Genomic DNA, 23,045 nt, shown 5'->3' with positions numbered 1-23,045 from the left:
GTGTTGATTGTAATGGTAGTTGTGGTAGGAATTGTGGTGGTGATTGTAATGGTAGTTGTGATAGGAATTGTGGTGGTGATTGTAATGGTAGTTGTGGTAGGAATCGTGGTGGTGATTGTAATGGTAGTTGTAGGAATTGTGGTGGTGATTGTAATGGTAGTTGTGGTAGGAATTGTGGTGGTGATTGTAACGGTAGTCGTGGTAGGAATTGTGGTGGTGATTGTAATGGTAGTCGTGGTAGGAATTGTGGTGGTGATTGTAATGGTAGTCGTGGTAGGAATTGTGGTGGTGATTGTAATGGTAGTCGTGGTAGGAATTGTGGTGGTGATTGTAATGGTAGTCGTGGTAGGAATTGTGGTGGTGATTGTAATGGTAGTCGTGGTAGGAATTGTGGTGGTGATTGTAATGGTAGTCGTGGTAGGAATTGTGGTGGTGATTGTAATGGTAGTCGTGGTAGGAATTGTGGTGGTGATTGTGAGAATTTTGGTTGTAAAAATGAAAAGTTAATACGATGGTGGTAGTTGTGGTAAAAAATAGTGGTAGTGCTTTTGTTGTGGGTTGAATGTTGGAAGGGTACGTGTGGTAGGAAGGATGTTAATGGTAGTTATGATTGCTGTGGTAGCAATTGTGGTAGCAGTGACAGTAATCGTGGGTTTCATAATAGGATGTCGGTACAGAGTGCTGCCTTGGAAAGTGTAGTGCTGAGAGTAGTAGTAGTAGTAGTAGTAGTAGTAGTTAGATGTAGTGGTAGTAGTAGTAGTAGTGGTAGTAGTAGTAGTAGTAGTAGTTGTTGTGGTGGTGGTATTATTATTATTACTATTATCATTAATATTATTATTAATATTATTATTATTATTATTATTACGCCTATTACTAGTAGTAGTAATAGTAGGAGATATGGTTATAGAAGTAACAACAGTCGTGATGTGTGTGTGTGTGTGTGTGTGTGTGTGTGTGTGTGTGTGTGTGTGTGTGTGAAATGGTGACGATAATGGTGGTGGTGGTGGTGCGTGGGAGGTGGGTGCAGTGGTGCATGAGCAATTGACGCTGTTGCAACCCTTTGGACACGGAGGGGGGGGGGAGGGCTGGGGATGAAAAGGGAGTGAGGAGGAGGAGTTGCAGGTGGAAGCAAGATGGGGAGGGGAAGGAAGAAAGGGGGAGCGGCTGATGGAGAGAGAGACGGGTTGCTACTTCACACCAATCATGTATTTTTGTCTTTTACTCACCCTACCTTCACATTCTTACTTCGCCAATTTTATATTTTATGCTTCCGGATAATTATGTTTAACTTTTTTTTTTCCTTACTTTTAGATTATTTAATTAGCTTTGTATAGATTATTCTTGCATTCAGCTTTTTTTATTTTATTTTATGAGTGTTGGAACTGGAGGGGTTCAAAATCGTCTTCTTCGACTCCTTCACGACTAGGGGAGCTTTCCTAAGGTGAATACAATTATCTGGCAGCAGCAGAAAAAAAAAAAAGAAGAAGCTTCCTTTGGTTGAAGTGGTTACAGGAATAAAAAGAAAAGTTTGAAGGAAATGTTGTTAGTTCAAAAAATAGCTGTGGTTATTTGTGAATTTTAAGAAGTGGGAAGGTAGTGTATAGTTTTCCCACTTTTGTACCTCCTGGCTTCTCTCTCCCTATTTATAATCTATATCACTCCATCTTTGGGTGGGAAATGGAGTGATGGTGGTATTGGTGGTGGTGGTGACGGTGGGGATGGTGGTGATGGTGATGATGATGATAGTGTGGTAAATCATAGTAATTTATATTTGACGATTGATTGATGCTTCCCTGCTTAATCCGGTATTATACTGTAAATGTTGCTATAAATAGATGTGATATAAATGGACAAGAAGAGAAATAATGCCCTTGGCTTCAAAATCTAACGACATTAATTCCGAGTATGTTGTTGTTATTATTATTATTATTATTATTATTATTATTATTAACGTGGTATTACATGGAGGGGGAAATATTAGAAGGGTCATTGTTATCATTGTTAAACTAGTGTATAGTGTTTATAGGTTCTCTTGGAAATTAATAAAAGACTATTATCACTTTACGATCCCCAAGAGAGAGAGAGAGAGAGAGAGAGAGCTGCCGAGACAAGAGTACAGTTAGACTAAGTGATGGTGGTGATGGTGGGGGCAAGAGAATGGTGGTGGTGATAGTGATGGTGGTGGTGGTGGAGGTAAAAGTGGTGTTGAGGGAGCAAGGAAATGTTGGTGATAGTATTAGTAGTAGTGGTGGTGGTGGTGGTGGTTGTGATGGTGGTGATGACAGTAGTGGTGATGGTAATGGTGGTGAGGGCGGGAGAATAATGACAACTTCCTTTTTCCTTGAAGATTTTATGGAATTACTAGTTTGGTATCATTTCCTTGTTTCTCATAAAGCCTCCTTGGTTTTGTTGACGCTTTTATATATATATCGAATTGCATTTTATTTTCTCGCAGTATTTTTGTCTTATTTTTACATGAACTAGGTGGATTTCTCTCTCTCTCTCTCTCTCTCTCTCTCTCTCTCTCTCTCTCTCTCTCCCTCTCTCTCTCTCTCCCAACTAACCCCTCAATTGACAAGACACACAATCACCTTTCGATACGCTTTCCACACATCATTTTTTTGGTCATCTTTTTCTGTCACTTTTTTTCTCCAGTTTTCTTACCTGGATGAGAGTTGTCTTGGTTTCTAATTATTGTTTTTATTTTTTTGTTCGTTGTTTTATTGTCTGTTATTAATATGACATGGGTTTAATTGATTGTCTGTAGAATTGTTCTTGTTGTTGTAACCGTATGTTGTTTTTACTTTTGTCATACTGTTTTTATATTGTAATTGTTTCTGTTATTGTTAGTATTAGTATTGTTGTTGCTGTAGTAGTTGAAGTAGTAGTAGTAGTGCCGGTAGTATTGTTGTTGTTGCTGTAATAGTAATAGTAATAGGAGTATGATAGCAGCAGCTGTAGTAGTAGTAGTAATAGTAGTAACAGTCGTCGTCGTCGTAGTAGTAGTAGTGTTAGTAGTAGTCGTAGTAGTAGTAGTAATTATTATTAGTTTTGTTAATATATACATGCTTTACGGTTCAGTAGCAGTTATGGCTTGATATGTTCCTGCAGTGAAATTACTCTTTGCTACTTTTCTCTCAGCAACTTCTATACAGACAAGCCACTTCCTACACACGTAAGAAATTGGCCCCAAGTGATTAGTTCGTCTGCCTTCATCTGTGGTAATCGCATAATTGCCCATCATTTAAAAGCATCACATTGGCTAATAACCGGATTCAACACGCCATCCAGTTTTCTTAGCGATGGAGTCTGCTCTGTTTATACTAATTCTCTCTCTCTCTCTCTCTCTCTCTCTCTCTCTCTCTCTCTCTCTCTCTCTCTCTCTCTCTCTCTCTCTCTCTCTCTCTCTCTCTCTCTCTCTCTCTCTCAAGACGATTTTGGTCTGCTGGAGTGAGTGTTGGGATGTAGCCAAGAGAAGGTTGTTTAGGCAGTGATGTTCCTTTCTTTCATTCGCTCACTTTCTTTAAAAAATCAGTCTTATATTCTTAAAATTGACAGTCTTCGTGTGTGTGTGTGTGAATTCCTGCCACTCCTACCACTGTCACATGACTTTATTCAAACTGAGAAGAATATCTTGTGAGGGGATTAATGAACGCCCTACTTAGCCCCACCAGGTCAAAAAATGTGTGTGTGTGTGTGTGTGTGTGTGTGTGTGTGTGTGTGTGTGTGTGTGTGTGTGTGTGTGTGTGTGTGTTTAAGCCATCTGGGGAAAAAAAAAAGATAAATCACCTTCTTGAAATGGTTAATAATGGAAAAAAAAAAAAAATCGTCTCATTGAAGTGGCTAATAATGTTCTTTCCGGTGTGTGTTATTATCCATGAAAATCGACACGATCCGGTGAGTGGCACAGATACACCAGTTATTTGTTTACACGAGAAACGGCGGGTCAGTATACCGGTGCTGTTTAGGCCCGGCTGTGTTCACGTGCTAACACCTACAGTAATGACGAGTAGCATACTGTAAGTCACACCTCGGGTTCCTAGTGTCCCCCCAGGTTGATTGAGATCGTTTGGCAGAAGCGGAATAAAGATAAGTTGCCGTAGTAAATTGGTTAAGCACTTCACTATGATGATACTTGTTACCTCCGTCAGCGAAGTTGGAGGGGGTTATGTGTTCACCTATTTTTGTCTGTTTGTTTGTTTTTGTGGCCACACGATATCCCCAAAAGTTCTCAATGAATTTCAATGAAATTTTGTGGAAGGGCGGGCCAACAAAGAATTGATAATATTTTCTGGCGGACCTGGAGAATCCCGTACAATATCCCCAAAAGTTCTCATTGAATTTCAATGAAATTTTGTGGAAGGGTGGGCCATGGGCCAAGAAAGAATTGATTAAATTTTGTGGCGGATCCGGATCCCATGTATCCCACACAATATCTCGAAAAGTTTTTAATGAATTTCAATAAAAATTTATGGAAGAGTGGGCCCATAGGTCAAGGAATAATTGATTAAATTTGGGGGCAGATCTGGATCCTATGTATTCCGCACAATATCTCTACTGATCCGAATCCGGATCCTTTTTAATGGCAGTGGCGGAGGTATGCGCTCTCTGAGTGCTTTCTAGTATCTAGTATCCTCTGAATGTGTACATGTTTGTATGTGTGTGTGTATTATATAGATAGATAGATATGTATAGATATACAAAGGTCTTCTGTTATTTAAATGCAAGAGTATCTTCATGTCATCTGTACTCAGTGAAGACAAGAGACAAGTCTAATCAGCGTGCCAAATCCTTCGTGACAATTGCACTTACGAACGGGAGAGACGATCTAATTCTTTAAGAATACAAGTTCCTTCCTGTCGTCTATACTTCGATAAATGGCACTCTGATCATTGCGCCAAATCTTCCATGACGTCTATACTTACGGAGAGAAAACACGATATAAATTCTTTTCAGTGAGCTGAGTTTCTTCCCCGTCATACTTCAGAAAATAATGTAATAAGTGCGGTAAAACTTTCATGGCGTCTGTATTTCCGAAAACAAAAGTATCATCCGATTTGCTGTATAAGCGCGCGAATTTCTTTGTCATCTATACTTATGAAGATGAAATTGGGAGTTAAAGCTTGAAATTACGCGCCAATTCTGTATCCATTTCCAACCTTATTTACGCTTTATTTCCTTACTTATTGTGACATTTATTTTAGGATGCTGTGATTGGATACGTAATAAGGGTAGATTGTGTGTGTAATTACTTGATTGGTTCGTATGAGTCTTTATGTTTGGGGCTCTGAGGATATGAATAATTTGATCGTTATTATATTTACATTGTTGCATGGCGGTTGAGTGGGTGGTGGTTAGGGTGGAGAGGATGGTGGTAGTTGTGGTTGCAGATGGTGGTAGTTGAGTTTGTGGAGATGGCTGTGGGGTTACGGTGATGCTGGTAGCTGTGATGATAGTGATAATGGTAGCTGTGGTTGTTTGAATTGGTGATAGCTATGGTAGTGATGATCGTGGTAATGGTAGTTGTGGTTGTGATGGTGGTAGTAGTGTTGGTAGTAGTTGTGGTTGTGATGGTGGTAGTAGTGTTGGTAGTTGTTGTGGTTGTGATGGTGGTAGTAGTGTTGGTAGTAGTTGTGGTTGTGATGGTGGTAGTAGTGTTGGTAGTAGTTGTGGTTGTGATGGTGGTAGTAGTGTTGGTAGTAGTTGTGGTTGTGATGGTGGTAGTAGTGTTGGTAGTAGTTGTGGTTGTGATGGTGGTAGTAGTGTTTGTAGTAGTTGTGGTTGTGATGGTGGTAGTTATGATTACGGATATGGTGTTCGTTATGGAATTCAGATGTTGATAGTTATTCCGGATGATGATGATGATGATGGTAGTAGTGAAATGGTAGTGGTAGTCATGGTAATGCTGATAATGGTAGTAGGTATTGAAGGGGTCAGGTATAGCTTTCATTAAATCCCTTCAGAATTAAAGATCTGTAAAGAAAAAACAGAAAAAAGAAAAGAAAAGAAAAAGAAAGAGTGAAGGAGTTAACGATAGCAGACGACGGTGGTGGTGGTGGTGGTGGTGATGGTGATGATGATGATGATGATGATGATGATTGTGGTGGTGGTGGTGGTGGTGGTAATGGTAGCAGTCATGGTAATTAATGGTATCGGCTATGGTAATTATGGTGACAATAGCCCTGAGAGGTGAAGAGCTGTTTGATCTCTGACCCTCTTATAGCTTTCTCCCCTGACCTCTCTCACCCCCTTCGTCTCTGTCTGGAAAAAAAAAAAAAAAAAGAAGAAGAAACATTAAGGAAATTTTATGGAAACGACAGAAAATAGTCCAAAATTCTACTAATCATATACTAATAAATGTAATACTAGAGATAAGGATAAAAAAATAATAAAGCAGTTAGAGAGATAGATAGATAGATAGAGAGAGAGAGAGAGAGAGAGGAAATGCATGCCGTAAGTGATGTCATGGTGTGGTAGTCAAGGAACGGTTCATGTATGTATAAGAGAGAAGGTAGAGGATCCTTCCGTGTAGGCTACCGTCTCTCTCTCTCTCTCTCTCTCTCTCTCTCATCCACAGTATTCATAAGCTAGACCTAACCATTTTGCCATCAGACTCAGCTACCATTACCCCTATAAACAACCATTAAACGCACCATTAATCTCACTACCATTGCCCTTTAATTTAGCTACCATTGATATATATAAATTATTACCATTCGTCTCCAAAAAAATGTCATTCTCACTCTAATCATCGAATTATTTGGAAGATAAGTATTTTCGGTGGCGTTGAAATCTCCAGGTATTGTTTACGTAGCTGTTGGAGGGTTCGTCATGGAGGGGAGTTTCGGCCTTGAAATAGTCTTCCTTCTCTCTTATTATACTGGATATTAATGTTGTTTATAGTCTTTTTGTTATTTTTCTTAGAAGTTGTAGTAACTGTAGTAGGATAATTTTTTCAGTTGTTCTTTTGTAGTTACTGTGTTGGTGTTATTTTTGCTTGAAGGTTTAGTAAGTGTACTACGATATATTGTAGATAGATATAGATATAAATAGATATATAGGTAGATAGATACATGGATAGACAGATAGATATAGAGCAGTAGTTATATTGTAGTTAATGTGTAGGTTACTGCGAGCACTTTCAGATTGCCATTAACATGTTTACAAAAATAATGTATGCTTTTCAGTATACTTACACCACTTTCCTTTTGGGGGAGTGAATAAGTAGTTGTAGGTACTGACGTTAAAGACTATATTTTATGGATGGGTACAAAAACAACAGAAGTATAACCCCTTCACTACGATATATTCTTTTGGGCATGTATTCTTGCTACTGTATGACCTTAATACCGTTATGGAGGAGAGGCTTTTCAAACAAACAAGGATAAATAGAGTCTGACAGTACTAACTCCTTCATCAGTAAATCCAAGTTGAATGAAATCGTATAGACATAGAACCAATAATCCCAAAAAAAACATCAGCCTAGTAAGACTGTGGAGAGAGAGAGAGAGAGAGAGTGAGAGGGAGAGAGAGCATCATGGTATCACTGAAGGGGTGAAGTCGACAATAAGGGAGAGAGAGAGAGAGAGAGAGAGAGAGAGAGAGAGAGAGAGAAGGCATCATGGTAGCAATGGTGGATTGAAGTCTGCTCGGGTGATGTCAACACTGTAATCCTGTAAGTAGGTCAAGTAGCTAAAGACCTGACCCCTGCGACGGACCGGAAATGGACCCTGACTACGAGAATTTGTCTGAGTAGCGTCGATCTTCATTGCCGCCTCATTTCCTGTCATGTGAAAGTTAACTCTCTCTCTCTCTCTCTCTCTCTCTCTCTCTGCGTAGATATATAATGTCTTGTTTAGATGTTTGTCAATGTATTCATTTGTATCTGTATGTAAGTGATATGTCTGCTTGCCTGCATATTTGTCTGTCTGTCTGTCTGTATAGCCATCTCGGTTTTATCACATACCACTACTCTAACTCAGCCACCCTACCCCATCATCTATCTATCTATCTGTCTATCTATTCTTCGTCAACCAGTCCCCGCCTCTCTGTTTCAACACCCATACCACTATCCTGACTCAACCACCCTACCCCTATCTACCAGGAAACCATTATGCCTACCAGGAAGCTAACCTTTCACCCGTCCTGCCAGCTTTCAGACAGACCACTACTACCAGGATCGTGTGTGAAATCTACCAGTCTATCTTACTTCCGGGTACCACACATCTCTTTGCTCTCATTACAGTCAGACGATTTTATGTAGCTTGGGGTAAATGATTTATAATGGAGTTAAATTTATAAGCTGTCTATCGTACCATTATCTATCTGCATTACTACTGTACCATTCTACCAGCTCCACCACACACCCACTTGCCCTACCACACAGCAGAGGAGTGTGTAGCTATCAGACAATCACTCCTTTTCCGACACCAGCTACCACTCATGTCTGCCAAACACCCACCACACAACCACTACCCCATACCCCTACCACTAACAGTCTACCGCACAACCACAACAGACAGCCATACAAACTACCACAGAAGTACCACACAACCACTTTATGAGCACAAAACTACCATACAACTACCATACACACCACCACAGCCACTTTCACACTCCACCACACTACCAGGAACGCAGTGGTACCAGGAGAGGGTGTGAGGATGTGGTTGGGTGGTAGTGTGGTTGGCGGGGGGAAGAGAGAGAGAGAAAGAGAGAGAGAGAGAGAATGTGGTTTAGGGGGGAGGAAGCAGGTAAGAGAGAGGTGTTTGAGGAGAGAGAGAGAGAGGGGGGGGGTGAGGGGACATGAGAAGGGAACTGAGAGAGAAAAAGGGGAGCGGAAAGAGAGGAAACGGGGGAGGGGGGGAAGGGAAGACTGAAAGAAGATAAAACGAAAAAAAAAAAAAGGTGAGAGGGTGAAGAGTACAAGGGATGGGCTGTTTGTTGAGTGAGTGTACAAAGTAAAGCAAACAGCAAACACACCTTTTGACCCTTGTGTGTATGTGTGTGTGTGTGTGTGTGTGTGTGTGTGTGAGAGAGAGAGAGAGAGAGAATTTCAGAAGGTATTTCCCTCTGCCTATGACCTCCATTTTTTAAGTGCAGCGTGTCCAGGCATCTCGTAATTTACATTTGTTTTTTTCCCCTCAGTTTTCTCTGTAGCCTACAAGACAAGTTCTTTTAGGCTTCCAGCATTTTTTCTTTTCCTTAGTGAACGAACAGAAGAGAGGAAGAGAGAATGATGAAAGGAGGTTTATGGAGAGGGAAGAAGGGAAGTACGGTATCTAGAGGGAGGGAGAGAAGAAGAGGCACCGTATTGGAGGAAGAGAGGGACGAAAGGAGGCATATGGGGAGAGGGAGGGAAGAAAGGAGTTATATGGAGAGAGAGAGAGAGAGAGAGAGGGTAGAAAGGAGGTATATGGGGAGACAAGGGAGGAAGAGAGGTGAAGATGGTGGTACTGGTAGATGGGAGAAAGGGAAGGAAGGAGGTATCTGAAGAGAGGGGGGGGGGAGAAATGTCTGGAGAGAGAAGGGGAGAGGGACAGATGTAAAAAGGATTCTGGAGAGAGAGAGAGAGAGAGAGAGAGAGAGAGGAGGGAGGGAAGAAAGAAGGAATATGGAGAGAGGGAAGGCTGAAAGTACTGGTAGGAGTGAGGGAGGGAAGGAGAAAGAAGGAATACTGGAGAAAGGGATGGAGGAAGAGAGGGAAAGATGTAAATTCTGGTAGGAGTGAAGGAGTGGGGTACGGCTGGAGGAGGTGGTGGCCTAGATTAGCTCAACTCCAGCGTGGCATTTGTCATGTGAGCCCCCACCATTGTTTACTCTCACTGCTACGGGTTCACATTACCACCACACCCCGGCCATTTTGAATCCTGGAGAGCACTGTTTTACTTGCATCAGGAGTAAACATTTTAACGCCTTCACTACGCTGTTATTATTATTATTATTATTATTATTATTTTTGAAGCGCGTAATCAATCTGAGAGACTTCTGGAATTGGTTGAGTGTGTGGAGTTGTCATGAGTCGCTTGCTTTGCGAGAGGTCTTTCGTAACATCAGTAAAATCACCTGGAAATATCAGGACTAAAGTAAGAGACGTCAGATTGAAAGGATTAATAGAAAGAGTGGCCAGGTGAGACAGTGTAGATTTGAGAAAATAATGAAGGTAAATTGAAATTATAATCTTTCAGTCTTACTGCGTGGGTATGCAAGAAATGTTGTGCAAGGAGCCGGTGTAGAATAATTTTTCATTGGTAACTCAACTACCTGAAGACACGAAGACTTAAATTTGATACGGTAACAGGCATTGTGTGTGTGTGTGTGTGTGTGTGTGTGTGTGTGTGTGTGTGTGTGTGTGTGTGTGTGTGTGTGTGTGTGTGTGTGTGTGTGTGTGACAGACAGACAGTCAGACAGAGACAGACAGACAGACTTCTTTCTTTTTCCCTCTTTTTTTTTTCATTCTACATTACTACAGTAAAGTGACTGTACACGACTATTACAGACCTTGTTCACACTCATGCTGATTGTACCATTGTAATAACAGCATGTAGAATGAGTCGGGGAGTGATGAGGATTAGAGTTTAATAATAGGTAGTTAAGTATGAAGGTAATTTAGAGTGAGGACGATTGGGATCTGTAATTAGCCTTGTTTACTATTGTTGTTGTTGTTGGTGGTGGTTGTGGTGGTGGTGATGGTGATGGTGGTGGGTGTTGTTGGTGGTGGCGATAGTGATGGTGGTGGTAGCAGTAGTGTTCATTATCAGAAGCCGAATTTGGGGGTGGATCCAGGTGGGGGGAGGGGCGTGGGAGGGGGGTCGCGTCCCATCAGTTCAGAATAATAAAAATGGGTACTTCTTTCCCTCTGTTGGCACCCCGTTAATAGCACAATAATAACCTTTACTTTCCGCTTCTCTTTAATATGGCTAATGTTAGTATATAATGACACCGCTGTTGTAAATAATGTACTTTTCTAAAGATTTTTCCATTACCGATACTGGAGTTAGCTAATGGATAATGGTAGGGAGAGGTACTGTAGTTTACTGATTTACCGGAACCTCTACTGTCATGAACAAACAGTTAGAGAGAGGGGGGGGGGAGAGTAGAACGGAAGGATTATAATAAGTCTTGAGAGAAATAAACAGAAGAGAATTAAGGATATTCGCTCATCCTTTCCCTCTCCTTAGCCTCACTGTCTCATCTGTTTTCATTGAAGATTTATTGCATATGGCGTCACTTCGAGCGTCCTTTCCCCACCACTAACCAAATAAATAAATAAATAAATAAATAAGCTGCATCTATCTCAGGCGTAGGTGTATCGTTAATTGGACCTAATTCCTCTTACCAGCGTTGTTGCAGAAAAAGATAGACTGTATACCAAGCTTAGCAGATTTCAGGAAGCTCTTGTTTACGTGTGTCAACTTGAAAGAAATGGCTCTCATGAGAAACGAAAGGCCTCATTATTATTATTATTATTATTATACACTGAGGTGGTTTGGACATGTGGAGAGGATGGAGAATGAAAGACTGACTAAGAGGGTGTATGTAGGTGAGGTGGAGGGAGGGAGAGGGAGGGGTAGACCGAGGATGAGGTGGAGGGATGGAGTTGAGAGGTATATGAGGGAGGGGGGGTGAGTTGGGGGGAGGGGAGTCAAATGGTGGGTGACAGAGTGACTTGGAGGCGTTTTGTCTGCGGCCACCCTTTGCGGGATTAGGGCGTCGGGCTATAGATAGATAGATAGATAGATTATTATTATTATTATTGTTATTATTATTTTATTTTATTTCTACTACTACTATTATTAACAACAGCTAACTAATTGTTCTCGTTTCTTCACCAGTGGACCTCTACCTGTCCCCCGTCGAGACCTATTGCGAGAACATCGACTACCACATCTTCGACGAGGACTCTGATACGTCACAGTTCACCGAGGACGAGATGGTGCGCCTGCGTGAGTACTAAACCATTTATTTTGTGTAATTATCGTCTGCCTGTAGCATGGCGAGGCGATATAGTTTTTGACGGTGTGTGTGTGTGTGTGTGTGTGTGTGTGTGTGTGTGTGATTTATTGTCGATAGTTGAGTCCTTTCATTATTTATTCCATTATTCATCTCTTATTTAATTACAAGTACAACACAAAGAAGGTTAATAAGACCTAACTTAACCATGAAACCCACATTCTTTTGGCTTCTCTCTCTCTTGTGTTGTTAGGGCGGAAGGATGCCAAGATTAGGATCAGTGTATCAAATAGGCTGAAAGTGGTTGTGTTAGTAAGCTTCGGGGTGTGTTAGTAAGCTGAGGTGTGGTTGTGTTAGTAAGCTGAGGGGTGGTTGTGTTAGTAAGCTGAGGGGTGGTTGTGTTAGTAAGCTGAGGGATGGTTGTGTTAGTAAGCTGAGGGATGGTTGTGTTAGTAAGCTGAGGTGTGGTTGTGTTAGTAAGCTGAGGTGTGGGTGTGTTAGTAAGCTGAGGTGTGGGTGTGTTAGTAATCTTAGATGTGGTTGTGTTAGTAAGCTGAGGAGTCGTTGTGTTAGTAAGCTTAGATGTGGTTGTGTTAGTAAGCTTAGATGTGGTTGTGTTAGTAAGCTGAGGTGTGGGTGTGTTAAGCTGAGGTGTGGGTGTGTTAGTAAGCTTAGATGTTGTTTGCAAAATATCCATTAATAATTCTGCGCAGTTAAAATTACCGGTAAACATTATATACTCATTTTTTTTCGTGTGTGTGTGTGGTGGGTTCGTGGGGTGAAGTGGCATGCGTGATATTTTCTTTTTGGTTCGTGTTGATGCGCTGTGCGGTGATGTGGGTATGCCGTTAGGAGGTCAGGGATGGGGCAGGGTAAGAGAGAGAGGAGAGAGAGAGAGAGAGAGAGAGAGAGAGAGACAGACAGAGAGAGAGAGAGACAGACAGACAGACAGACAGAGACTTCCTTACGTCCCCGTTGAGGTGTTCCGGCCTAAATATTAAATGAGAAACGTTTACCTTGACACACAAGTCAAGGAAAATGTATTACAACGGAAGGTGAGTCGTCATACCGTCACGCTCACTGGATTTAAGCCGTACAGGAAAACGGTGAAGGAATCGGATCGTAATTTTGACTTTTTTGGACGGAATTTTATCGGAAAGGTAGAAAGCAGTACTGAGGAGGAAGTTTGATCACGCTGTCTTGAGGTAATGGTGAAGCAGGGTATAAATATATGGTGTACGTCTTTGTGTGTGTGTGTGTGTGTGTGTGTGTGTGTGTGTGTGTGTGTGTGTGTGTGTGTGTGTGTGTAAGAATCAGGTTTCATAGCGGAGACAGTCAAACTTCCTCGAAGAATTGGCCTGAGGAGAAATCAATAGCATAATCAGTCGTGGGAGGGGATATTCCAGCCAACGATACCTGCAGGGGTGATGGCCATTTGTATGAAGCCATGACGTGATGCTATGTCACTTTTACGTAAAATAAATCGGTAACAGGCAGTCCCCACGGTACTCCCTCTAATGTGTAGGGTCCCGAGGCTGCCGTAGTCCTCGTAAGTTGAACCACTTTAGCCCGTGGACGTCACATTCTCTCTCTCTCTCTCTCTCTCTCTCTCTCTCTCTCTCTCTCTCTCTCAGCATCATTAAATTTTTGACTTTTTTTTTTTTTTTTTTTTTTTGGCTGCACAGGTCAGATAGTCCTTCATAAATTTGATTAAATCGTCTGGTGGTAGTTTGATTAAAATGAAAACTGCGTCTTTATAGTGAAGGGCTTCTTGATAAATGGCTGTTCCTTACTTCCCTTAGCCTGGCACTTCTCCTAGGGCGCTCATATAATTCAGAAGGGGACAAAATTTCACCTACTTTTTCATTGCGTTGCTTTTCCACTCAGGCTACGTCCGTCACTTCCCTTCCTGACACATAGCAAAGAGGATCATGTGTGGGCCAAGAAACATACCAACCCTCCCTCAGCGTAGAAGTGTTAGCCAGCAGAGGAAAGTGACAGGTTGAAGAGTAATATTAAGCGACCTGTAGTCCCTGAGTGTATCCTGTCTAATATAAGAGTTACTGATTTGGAGATTTTAGTCCTCTTGCAACCTATTTCCCGTAGCTCAATGAGCGAGTAGGACGATACTGTGGCTGTACTATACATGCTTCCGATAACACTGCCTCGTGATTGGCTCAGAATATTCTTGTGTCGTTTTTTAACCTCATCATTCAAGATGGAGTTAATGACCGTTCTGTATCAGGTTGAAGAGGGCAGAATATAATAATGATGGACAATTGGACGTATAACATTTCAACTTGGCGGTTTCCTCAGTAAAATCCTGTAGATTATTTTATATCCTTGACAGCTGTAGTAAAGATTTTTACATCGTAATATCCAAACTTGCATTCGGACCTCGACTATCAACTCATTCGCCTCGTGGTAAAGTGATGGCGTCGTAACAAATTATCTATCTCTATCCGTGTTCAGTACGTCCTGTATGTGTTTGGAAACTCATTTAGTATCTTGAAGCCCTCGATGACTTTGCCCGTGAGCCGATACTTTGTCAAGGAGAGCGGGACGAGTTCTTTCAGTCCTTCCTCCTCACGCCGCATGTTACTGAGACACGGAGTTAGCATAGTACCCCTTCCCTGCACTACCCTGGCCTCTGTAGTGTTTAAATCTTACCATCACCAGAATACTATATTGTTGAATTTTTAGACATTGGAAAAATCGGCTATCCCCTTTTTTTATTTCAAGAATCTCCTATAAGGTGAATAAAATCGTCTGGTGGTAGCAAGACTACAATATAAAGTATGTCATGGTAGTGATAGGGTTAAGAAGGTGAACAAGACGAGCCCTCCCAGTCTTTCCTCCTCACGCCTGCTACATGGAAGGGATGCAGCGTAGTACCCCATCATCGAGGTAGGCCATGGTGCGTTGGTTAGCACATCCAGCCCGCTAGTGGAAGAACCCAAGCTCGATTTTCGGGCTTGTCAGACATATATAGTTTTTTCTTCTTCTTTTCCTGTGTTCGTTGACGTCGTGTGTGTGTGTGTGTGTGTGTGTGTGTGTGTGTGTGTGTGTGTGTTTGTGTGTGTTTGTGTGTGTGTTTGTGTGTGTGTGTGTGTGTGTTTTAGGGACGGAGAGGGAGGGGGGGGAATGAAAGGATATACGATCGGCCAAAGTTCTCGTTTTCAGAGCGGCGTCTTCCCACCACTCTCCGTTTTCTTTTCCTGTTTTTTCTTCTCCTTTTTCTTTGTTTTCGTTTCATTTTTCATTCTTCACATGTCTTCCTGCTCCTCCGACTTTTTTCTGGTTTATTTTTTCCATCTTTCTGTTTCTTTTTGGTTTTCTCCTTATCTTTTCAGCAGTGTGGCTTTAGGAGAGGGAGGGGATGCGTTGATCAGGTGTTTGCTGTGAGACAAGTGTGTGAAAAGTATTTAGCGAAAGGCAAGGATGTGTTTTGGGCATTTATGGATTTAGAGAAAGCGTATGATAGAATTGATAGGGAGGCTTTGTGGACTGTTTTAAGATTGTATGGACTTGATGGTAGGTTACTAAAAGGGGTGAAAAGTTTTTATGTAAATAGTAGAGCATGTGTAAGAGTGGGAAATGCTGTGTGTGATTGGTTTCCCGTGAGAGTGGGGCTGCGACAGGGATGTGTGATGTCACCTTGGTTGTTTAATATTTACATGGATGGTGTTGTAAGGGAGGTGAATGCAAGAGTTTTAGGTGGTCTGAGTCTGGTAAATGTTGATGGTGGAGATTGGAATCTGAAGCAGCTGCTGTTTGCAGATGAATACTGCACTGGTGACTGATTCAGAGGAGAGATTGAGACAGTTGGTAGAGGAGTTTGGAAGGGTGTGTGAAAGGAGGAATTTGAAAGTAAATGAGAATAAGAGTAAAGTGATGAAGTGTACGAGGTTGATAGATGGTAGGGGGATGAATATAGTTTTGAATGGTGAGTTGCTTGAGGAGGTAGATTGTTTTAAATATCTAGGGTCACATGTTGCTGTGGATGGAAGAATAGATGCAGAAGTGAAGTTTAGAATAAATGAAGTAGGAAAGGTGCTGGGAGGAATGAAAAAAGTGTTTAAATGTCGTTCGCTTAGAATGGATGTAAAGAGAAGGCTGTATGAGGGTGTTGTGGTACCGACTGCATTATATGGGGCTGAAACATGGAATATGGGTGTAGCAGAGAGGAAAAGTTTGAATGTAATGGAGATGAGGTGTCTGAGGAGTATGTGTGGAGTGACGCGTATGGATCGGGTGCGAAATGATGAAGTGCGAAGGAGAACTGGAGTTGTTCAGGAGATGGCTGGTAGAGTTGAGCAGAGGGTGTTGCGATGGTTTGGGCATATGGAGAGAATGGATAATGAGCGATTGGTGAAAAAGATAACTAGATCTGATGTGAGAGGTGTAAGGCTGAGAGGAAGACCACGAATAGGATGGATGGATAGTGTGAAGAGAGCGCTGGATGCGAGAGGGATGTCTGTCGAGCAAGGAAGAGTGGCTGTGCGTGACAGAAATAAATGGAGAGAAATTGTGAATAAATAAGTGATGACGCAGCCCTGAGGGGATATTCTCCCGCATTTGGTCTGATCAGCTAGTCAGGTCAGGTGCGGGTAAGGGGATGGGTATGTTATGATGTGGCAGGGGTAAACCAGCTCTGCTGTCGGGCCCTGCTGCGGATGTCACTGATTGCATTGCGCAGTTGACCCTTGTGCGGTGTGGTGCGGTGAGGATCTGTCCGTTCTCCCCTTTGGGGCTAAGATGTGAATGAATGTGTTTAAATGGATGAGTAAAGGGAGAGTGTGTCGTCCTGTCTCGGCTACCTCCCTTTCCTTGGGGGAAGCAGCCTAGGTATATAGATAGATATAGATAGATAGATTTTCTTTCAATCTTCCCCTCCCTTCTCTTGCTTTTTCTCTCTCTTCCTCTTTCTATTCCTGTCGTTCTTCCCCTCTTCAATCACTTTACCTCTTTCCTCTCGCCCTCCATTCCGTCTGTTTTCCCTCCCTTCTTTGCCTCCCTCCGTTCCGTCCCTCCCTTCCCTCCCCTTCCTCGTATCCCCTTACACTCGCACCTCGTCCTTCCCGTCATTTTTCAACCTACTTTTTTCACACACTTCCTGGATACCTTTTTGTGATTGTCTGTGTCAGTTCCCCTTGCCCTCCCTCCATATATAAAGATCCTAGTATATATTTAAAGGGTACGTAATTGATCTTCGCCCCTCAAGGCAGTCCATGAGAAAACCCTCAAACCATGTCTTGGGGATTTCGAACAGATACGTCAAGACCACAATTGTCACTCCATTATACATACATGCAGGGTGTGTATAAAGCCTTTTCTTATTAACATATTAAACATATTTTCAGGGTGCGTTGCAGATACAGTTGAAAAGCAAAATGAAACAGTCGAAAGATGAGGTGAAGATATTTAGGTTTACCCTTTGAAAGTAAAGAATTTCCTCATGAGCGCTGTGAGTGGCTTGAGCAGTGTCACACCGTCATTCAGCCTCCTGTGTCACACGCTTTGCATAATATTTTGGTTAGTATTTGCAATCACGGCCGTCATTACAGACATTGGTAGAAAATAATCTTGAGCAATAGGTCACTACAGCTGCCATCACAACCTACATGTCCCTACCACTATGAACACCACACCTACCACACTACCATCGTAACCACTATCATCACTGTCCCTACCACTGTCACCACCACACCAACCCTACTACCATCCCTACTGCTACCATCACTCTCCCTACCACTATGATGACCACACCTACCACTACCTGCCTATCACTCATGACAGCGTGTACCAGGAGCGGCTTGATAGAGGAGTAGAGTGAGAGGTGACGCTCCAGTTAATGTGACCTCCACTCCACGTAATCCAACTCAGCCCACCCCACCCCACATTACTCTGCCTTACAATCCCATTCATGGCTTTATCGGGTTTACTATTTATTTTTATTATCGATTTTATTACTTATTTTTACCAGTTGCGTCTCCCAGCCCTTACTTTTCACCCTTTTATACGAATTTGTAAACAGAGGTCTGAGACTCTTGAGTGTTAGGTACCAGAGGATTGCATGAAAAGGTAATTGCCCACAACGTATAGAGGTGAAACGTGGAATGGTATAAATGTGAAAAGTCGGGAGAAGGAGCACTGCAAATCTGGTTAAGTATTGTGTGTGGAGTGCGGTGAGTGGATAGGATAAGAAATAATATGATTGGCGAAAGATGTGTAGTAAGGAAGTTGATAAAGAAGTGAAAGAGTGTGTGCTTAGATGGACTGGTGATATGGAGGGATGGGATGTAATAAAGATGGCGATGAGGAAATATGTCTGTTTCTGGATTCTGCTTCACCCCATCCGTTAAAAGAAAAAGGTGATGATTATTGTTATTGTTGTTATTATTATTATTATTATTATTATTATTATTATATCCCCTCGGTCTCTGTCTCTCTCTCTCTCTCTCTCTCTCTCCTCACTAACCTGTTTTCCATTTTCCCTTCATCATGTTGTCTTTTTTGTTTTTAATTTTTTTGTGTGCATAATAGTTTTCCCTCACTCCAAAAGTTGGTGAATATACTCATTGTCTTTCTTGTTTTGCAACGAGGGCGAGACGTATTGTGATTGGTCATAGTGTGTGTGTGTGTGTGTGTGTGTGTGTGTGTGTGTGTGTGTGTGTGTGTGTGTGTGTGTGTGTGTGAGAGAGAGAGAGAGAGAGAGAGAGAGAGAGAGCGAGAGATTCTGTCCTCATGTGACCTTTATTTTCCCAGTATTTCTTCCATTTTTGCTTTTTTTCTTTTTTTTTCCTCGTTCGTCCTTCTTTACTTACGTCCACACTCACCAGTCCCAGTCTTTCTCTTCCTCATCACTCCTCCCTCCTGTTCTCCTTGTCTTCATTCCTCACTCCATTCTGCTGTATCTTCTCTCTCTTCGTCCCTCCTTCTATCATCCTCGCTGCGTCTCCCATCCATCTTTCCATCCATCACCATCCATCCATCTATCCATCCATTCCATCCATCTGTCTATTCTATTTAAGCAATTTTCTTCTGTTCTCTTCTGTCCTCTCATTCGCGCACAGCACTTTTCTTCATTCCTTTCTTCCTTCTTCATCCAATTCCCTTCCCTCCTCCTCCTTCCTTCCTCTTTCCCCCTTCTTCCTCCTATCCCCCCTCCTTCCTTCCTCCTTCCCCCCCCCACCCCCTGACTGTCCGAATAACCTCGTATTTCTGCTATTACGACAACGGTGAGAGAGAGAGAGAGAGAGAGAGAGAGAGAGAGAGAGAGAGAGAGAGAGAGAGAGAGAGAGAGAGAGACCAAGGAAGTAAAAATCTCAAAGAACTGCTTGTAAAAAAATAGAAACGAAAGTAAATGATAATCAGTGACGAAAACCCAAGAATGACTTTGTGAATCTTCGAAATCCAAAAATATTCGTACGTGTCACTCTCGGTATGAGTGGTCAGGTCGGCTATTTTGGATTCAGATGCACCTTGTTCTGGTAGATGTAGGGTACAAGTGAGATAGTGTTTAACGCTTTCACTGTATTGACGCTTTTTTGTTTTGTTTTTTTGTTTTGTTTTTACGACAGAAAGGATGTTTTTATGCAGCTTAGGAAACACCTGTAATATTGAGCAGGTTAATGACGACTATAGGTACCTGTCAGTAATAATAATAATAATAATAATAATAATAATGAAGTGATGTAGCTACAGTGTAATTAAAAAAAAAAAAAATGCACCATCACAGTAAAGGCATGAAGTTGTTTTTGGGTTATTAGGGAGCCAACTTAATGACTTCGAACTAACCCCCCCCCATCCGATATTCTGGCTGCCACCAAACTATTTATTCAGCTTTTGTGAGACTTACCTTATTCAGCTTTTGTGAGACTTACCGACGTAGAAGAGGTTAATTGAGGTCATTTCCAATCCCCCTCCCCTCCCACTACCAGAACTTTCTCCTAATATAAGTAAATTAGTAAAAATGAAATGCAAAATACGTCTGAGAGAGAGCAATGAAAAAGCGAGAGGGTCGTCACAGCTGAATCCACTGAGTTACGTTAATTTAGGTGCCAAAATGGCGGTAGTTGGCCAGGCTGGTTTTAATACGAGGTCTGTGGAGTTGTTTGTTCCTGAGGGTGAATTTGCGGTCTGAGCGGCTGGTTTAACTACCCTTCAGTCTGCTGAGAGAAAACCTGACGACTTTCTAAAGCAAAAATACAAACAAAAAACATGGGCGTCGCGGTGGAGGCTTGGAATACTCCGGAAGAGGAATGTCACTCGCGTGGTGATTAGCGGGATTCTTGACTTATCAGAAACTTAAGTAATTCGTCCTTTTTTTGTAGTTTGTTTCATTTTTCAAAATTTAAAACTTTTCTTGGCTTTCGTAGATGAATTATGTATCGTTTTCATGGGCTTACTGTTTTCGGATATGATTTTTCGATTAGTCAACGCAATCCTGTACCACTGAGAATTTAAAGAGGTATTGTCATTATGTAAACAATACTTTGGGAACCTTTTAACCAATAGCTGATCCCCATGTTTGTTCATTTGGTGTGGCTTTACTTTTGGCAAATATTTGATACCTTCATTATTGAGTGTGCTTAGTTTAAGTGTGTGAAAGTTTGTGGTGGTTTTCTTGGCTACGTCCAATTAATTACAGCGGCCATGAATGTGTGCACGAACGAACGAAGCGTCAGCACCAAGCCGAGACCGCAGCCACGCGCCTCGGGACACGTCAGAGAAAGCCCGCCACAGCCCGCCTCCGTCACGCGCTGATACGCTCCCAATATTTCTCGTGTTTCTGAATACTCTCGCACGCTCCCGGGTTTAAGGGCAGTTTCCATGTTTTTACGCCGATCTTTAGAGACCTCTCGGAACCTTTCGCCACGCAACAATCAGTTCCAGAAGCAAGAGTGATTCCACGACAAAGAACGGTTTGGATTTCAAGATTTTAGTCTGTAAGGTACGTCCGTTTTCGGTGATATTTCAGAACACTTCCCTATGCAGCATTCAGATCCAGAAGTGAGTGATTCTTTGCTTGATATGCAAAGGCCGTATTAATTATTTTTACTTTTTTTTTTTTTTGCTTCAGGACCTTTTGTCACAACATACAATCCCAGAGGCCAGTGATCGATTCTCCAGCAAACAAGAACATTTCGAGTCCACTGTAGTAGCAATTGAAAATAAATGCCATTATAACCTTGGTCCAAAATCTCCAGAGTGAAGCTATTCATAGGTTGGTTGCCATGACACTCGACTTCTGTGGCTGATGTATATTCATAAAATTTCTCCAGCCAGAGTTGTGTTGTTTGTTCATACTTTTTTACCTTCACTTCTGTAGCCGCCAAACATTTCACAACCACATAGGGGTATTAGAGTGAATAATAATAATAATAATAATAATAATGGTGATAAAAATGAACTGCTATAAGGCCCTGTTGATCGTGTAAATTCATGAAGATCCATTAATACTACTTCTGTGCCGGACTTGTCAAAATTACTTGCAGATCGACGAGAGGAAAATATTTCGTGATATTCTGCGGGCAACTCAATTTGATTACACTTCCCAAGACTGATGTGGAGAAACCTAGGCAGGGAAAGTTTTAGTTACACTCTGCTTTATAGTGCATAGAAGATGAAAGTAAAAGAAATGCAGTAGAAGATGAATGCGAAATTGTAAAGGGAAAAAAAAAAAGATAACTGAAATTGTACAAAAAAACTAGTTGCAGATGAGAAATGGCACAAAAACATAGCAGATGACTTTAAAATGGTACAAAAAACGTAGTATTGGTATTTGGTAGGGAATATTGTTTTCATATATTTCGTGAGTGAATATATTATCTTGGTTTATTATTGCTGTTTTGGTTTGTCACTTTCCTTGTTGATTATTTTAATGTTCATACGCGACTTGAAACCTTGCATTGTTGTTGCTTTTGTTCTTTTTGGATGGTTTTAATGTTCATACACTCGCAAAAATTGTGCTTGTAGGCAGTTTGAGAAAGGTAGTGAAATTTATCTGAAACAACGCAAGGGGAAGATAGGAAGACGGGAGGAGAGAGGGGAGGAAGGTGTAAAGGAAAAAGCGGAGGAGGAGGAAAGTGTGTGTGAGGGGAAAGTGTAAGTTAAAAAAGTGCAAGAAGGAAGAAAGTGGGAGAATGGATGGGTATGAAGTGTGTGTGTGTGTGTGTGTGTGTGTGTGTGTGTGTGTGTGTGTGTGTGTGTGTGTATGTGTGTGTGTGTGTGTGAGAGAGAGAGAGAGTAATGACAGCAGCTCGTCAGTTCGCAGTATGACTAGTTAAGTGAATTTTAAGCAGAATATCCGGGTATTGTGATGGTAATGAGAGAGAGAGGGGGGGGGAGGATGTTGTTTATTAGTGAGGAATGTATTATTATTATTATTATTATTATTATTATTATTATTACAGTTAAAAATTGTTGAATATTAGGAGTTCTTGAGAGAGAGAGAGAGAGAAAACGGGAGGGGTGATGGAAGGACGGGAGGAGAGAATGGAAGGAAGTAGGGAGGGAGGGAGGAAGGAAGTTTTGCTATTGTTTTAAATTGATGATGTGAAAGCCTGAGTAGGTAGGTGTGTAAATAAGCGGGAGTGATGGTAGAAACGTAGGTAGGTGTGTAAGTAGATAAGTAGTGGAAGTGTATGTAGGTAGGTGTTAGTAGATAAGGTGGGAGAGTAAGTAGAGAAGTAAATAGATAGGTACCGGTATGTAAGTAGTTAAGTGCGTCAGTAGATATATAGGTAGGTGGGTAAGTAGGTAAATTGTAATCAGAAAAGCATGTAAGTAGATGTATAAATTGGTTGGTTGGTATGTAGGTAGGTAAGCAGAGGTGCGAGTTGATTGGCTAGTAAAGAAGAAGGAAATTATGTAGGTAGGTAAAGAGAGGGGTGGATAGGTAGGTAAGATTTTAGATAAGGAAATTGATGGTAAGTATGGAGAGAGAGAGAGAGAGAGAGAATGTGTCTGAATTCGCCGCCAACAATGAACTTGGGTTTCTCTCATCCTCTCTTACTTTCACTTGCTCACTTTTTGTACTTTCTCATTTTCTCACACCTCACTTTCACATATACTTGCTATTTCATTTC

At 41.7% G+C, this 23,045-nt stretch overlaps 1 protein-coding gene across 2 annotated transcripts in view; it reads left to right on the top strand.

Moving 5' to 3' along the window:
* LOC145402250 (uncharacterized) overlaps positions 1-23,045 on the top strand; it is an 80,796-nt gene that overhangs the window by 35,432 nt on the left and 22,319 nt on the right. For both annotated transcript variants that reach the window (XM_080274373.1, XM_080274372.1), the window contains exon 3: positions 11,835-11,945. In XM_080274373.1, the coding sequence (XP_080130499.1) occupies positions 11,835-11,945 (111 nt within the window). The remainder of the gene's footprint in view (positions 1-11,834; positions 11,946-23,045) is intronic.

The sequence above is a fragment of the Coenobita brevimanus genome, chromosome 57, assembly GCF_032717465.1.
Source record: "Coenobita brevimanus isolate Jiangsu-jjx chromosome 57, ASM3271746v2, whole genome shotgun sequence".
NCBI classification, from domain to species: domain Eukaryota; kingdom Metazoa; phylum Arthropoda; class Malacostraca; order Decapoda; family Coenobitidae; genus Coenobita; species Coenobita brevimanus.
The sequence above is the reverse complement of the archived record's forward strand: the minus strand, read 5'-3'. Positions and strand labels throughout refer to the sequence as shown.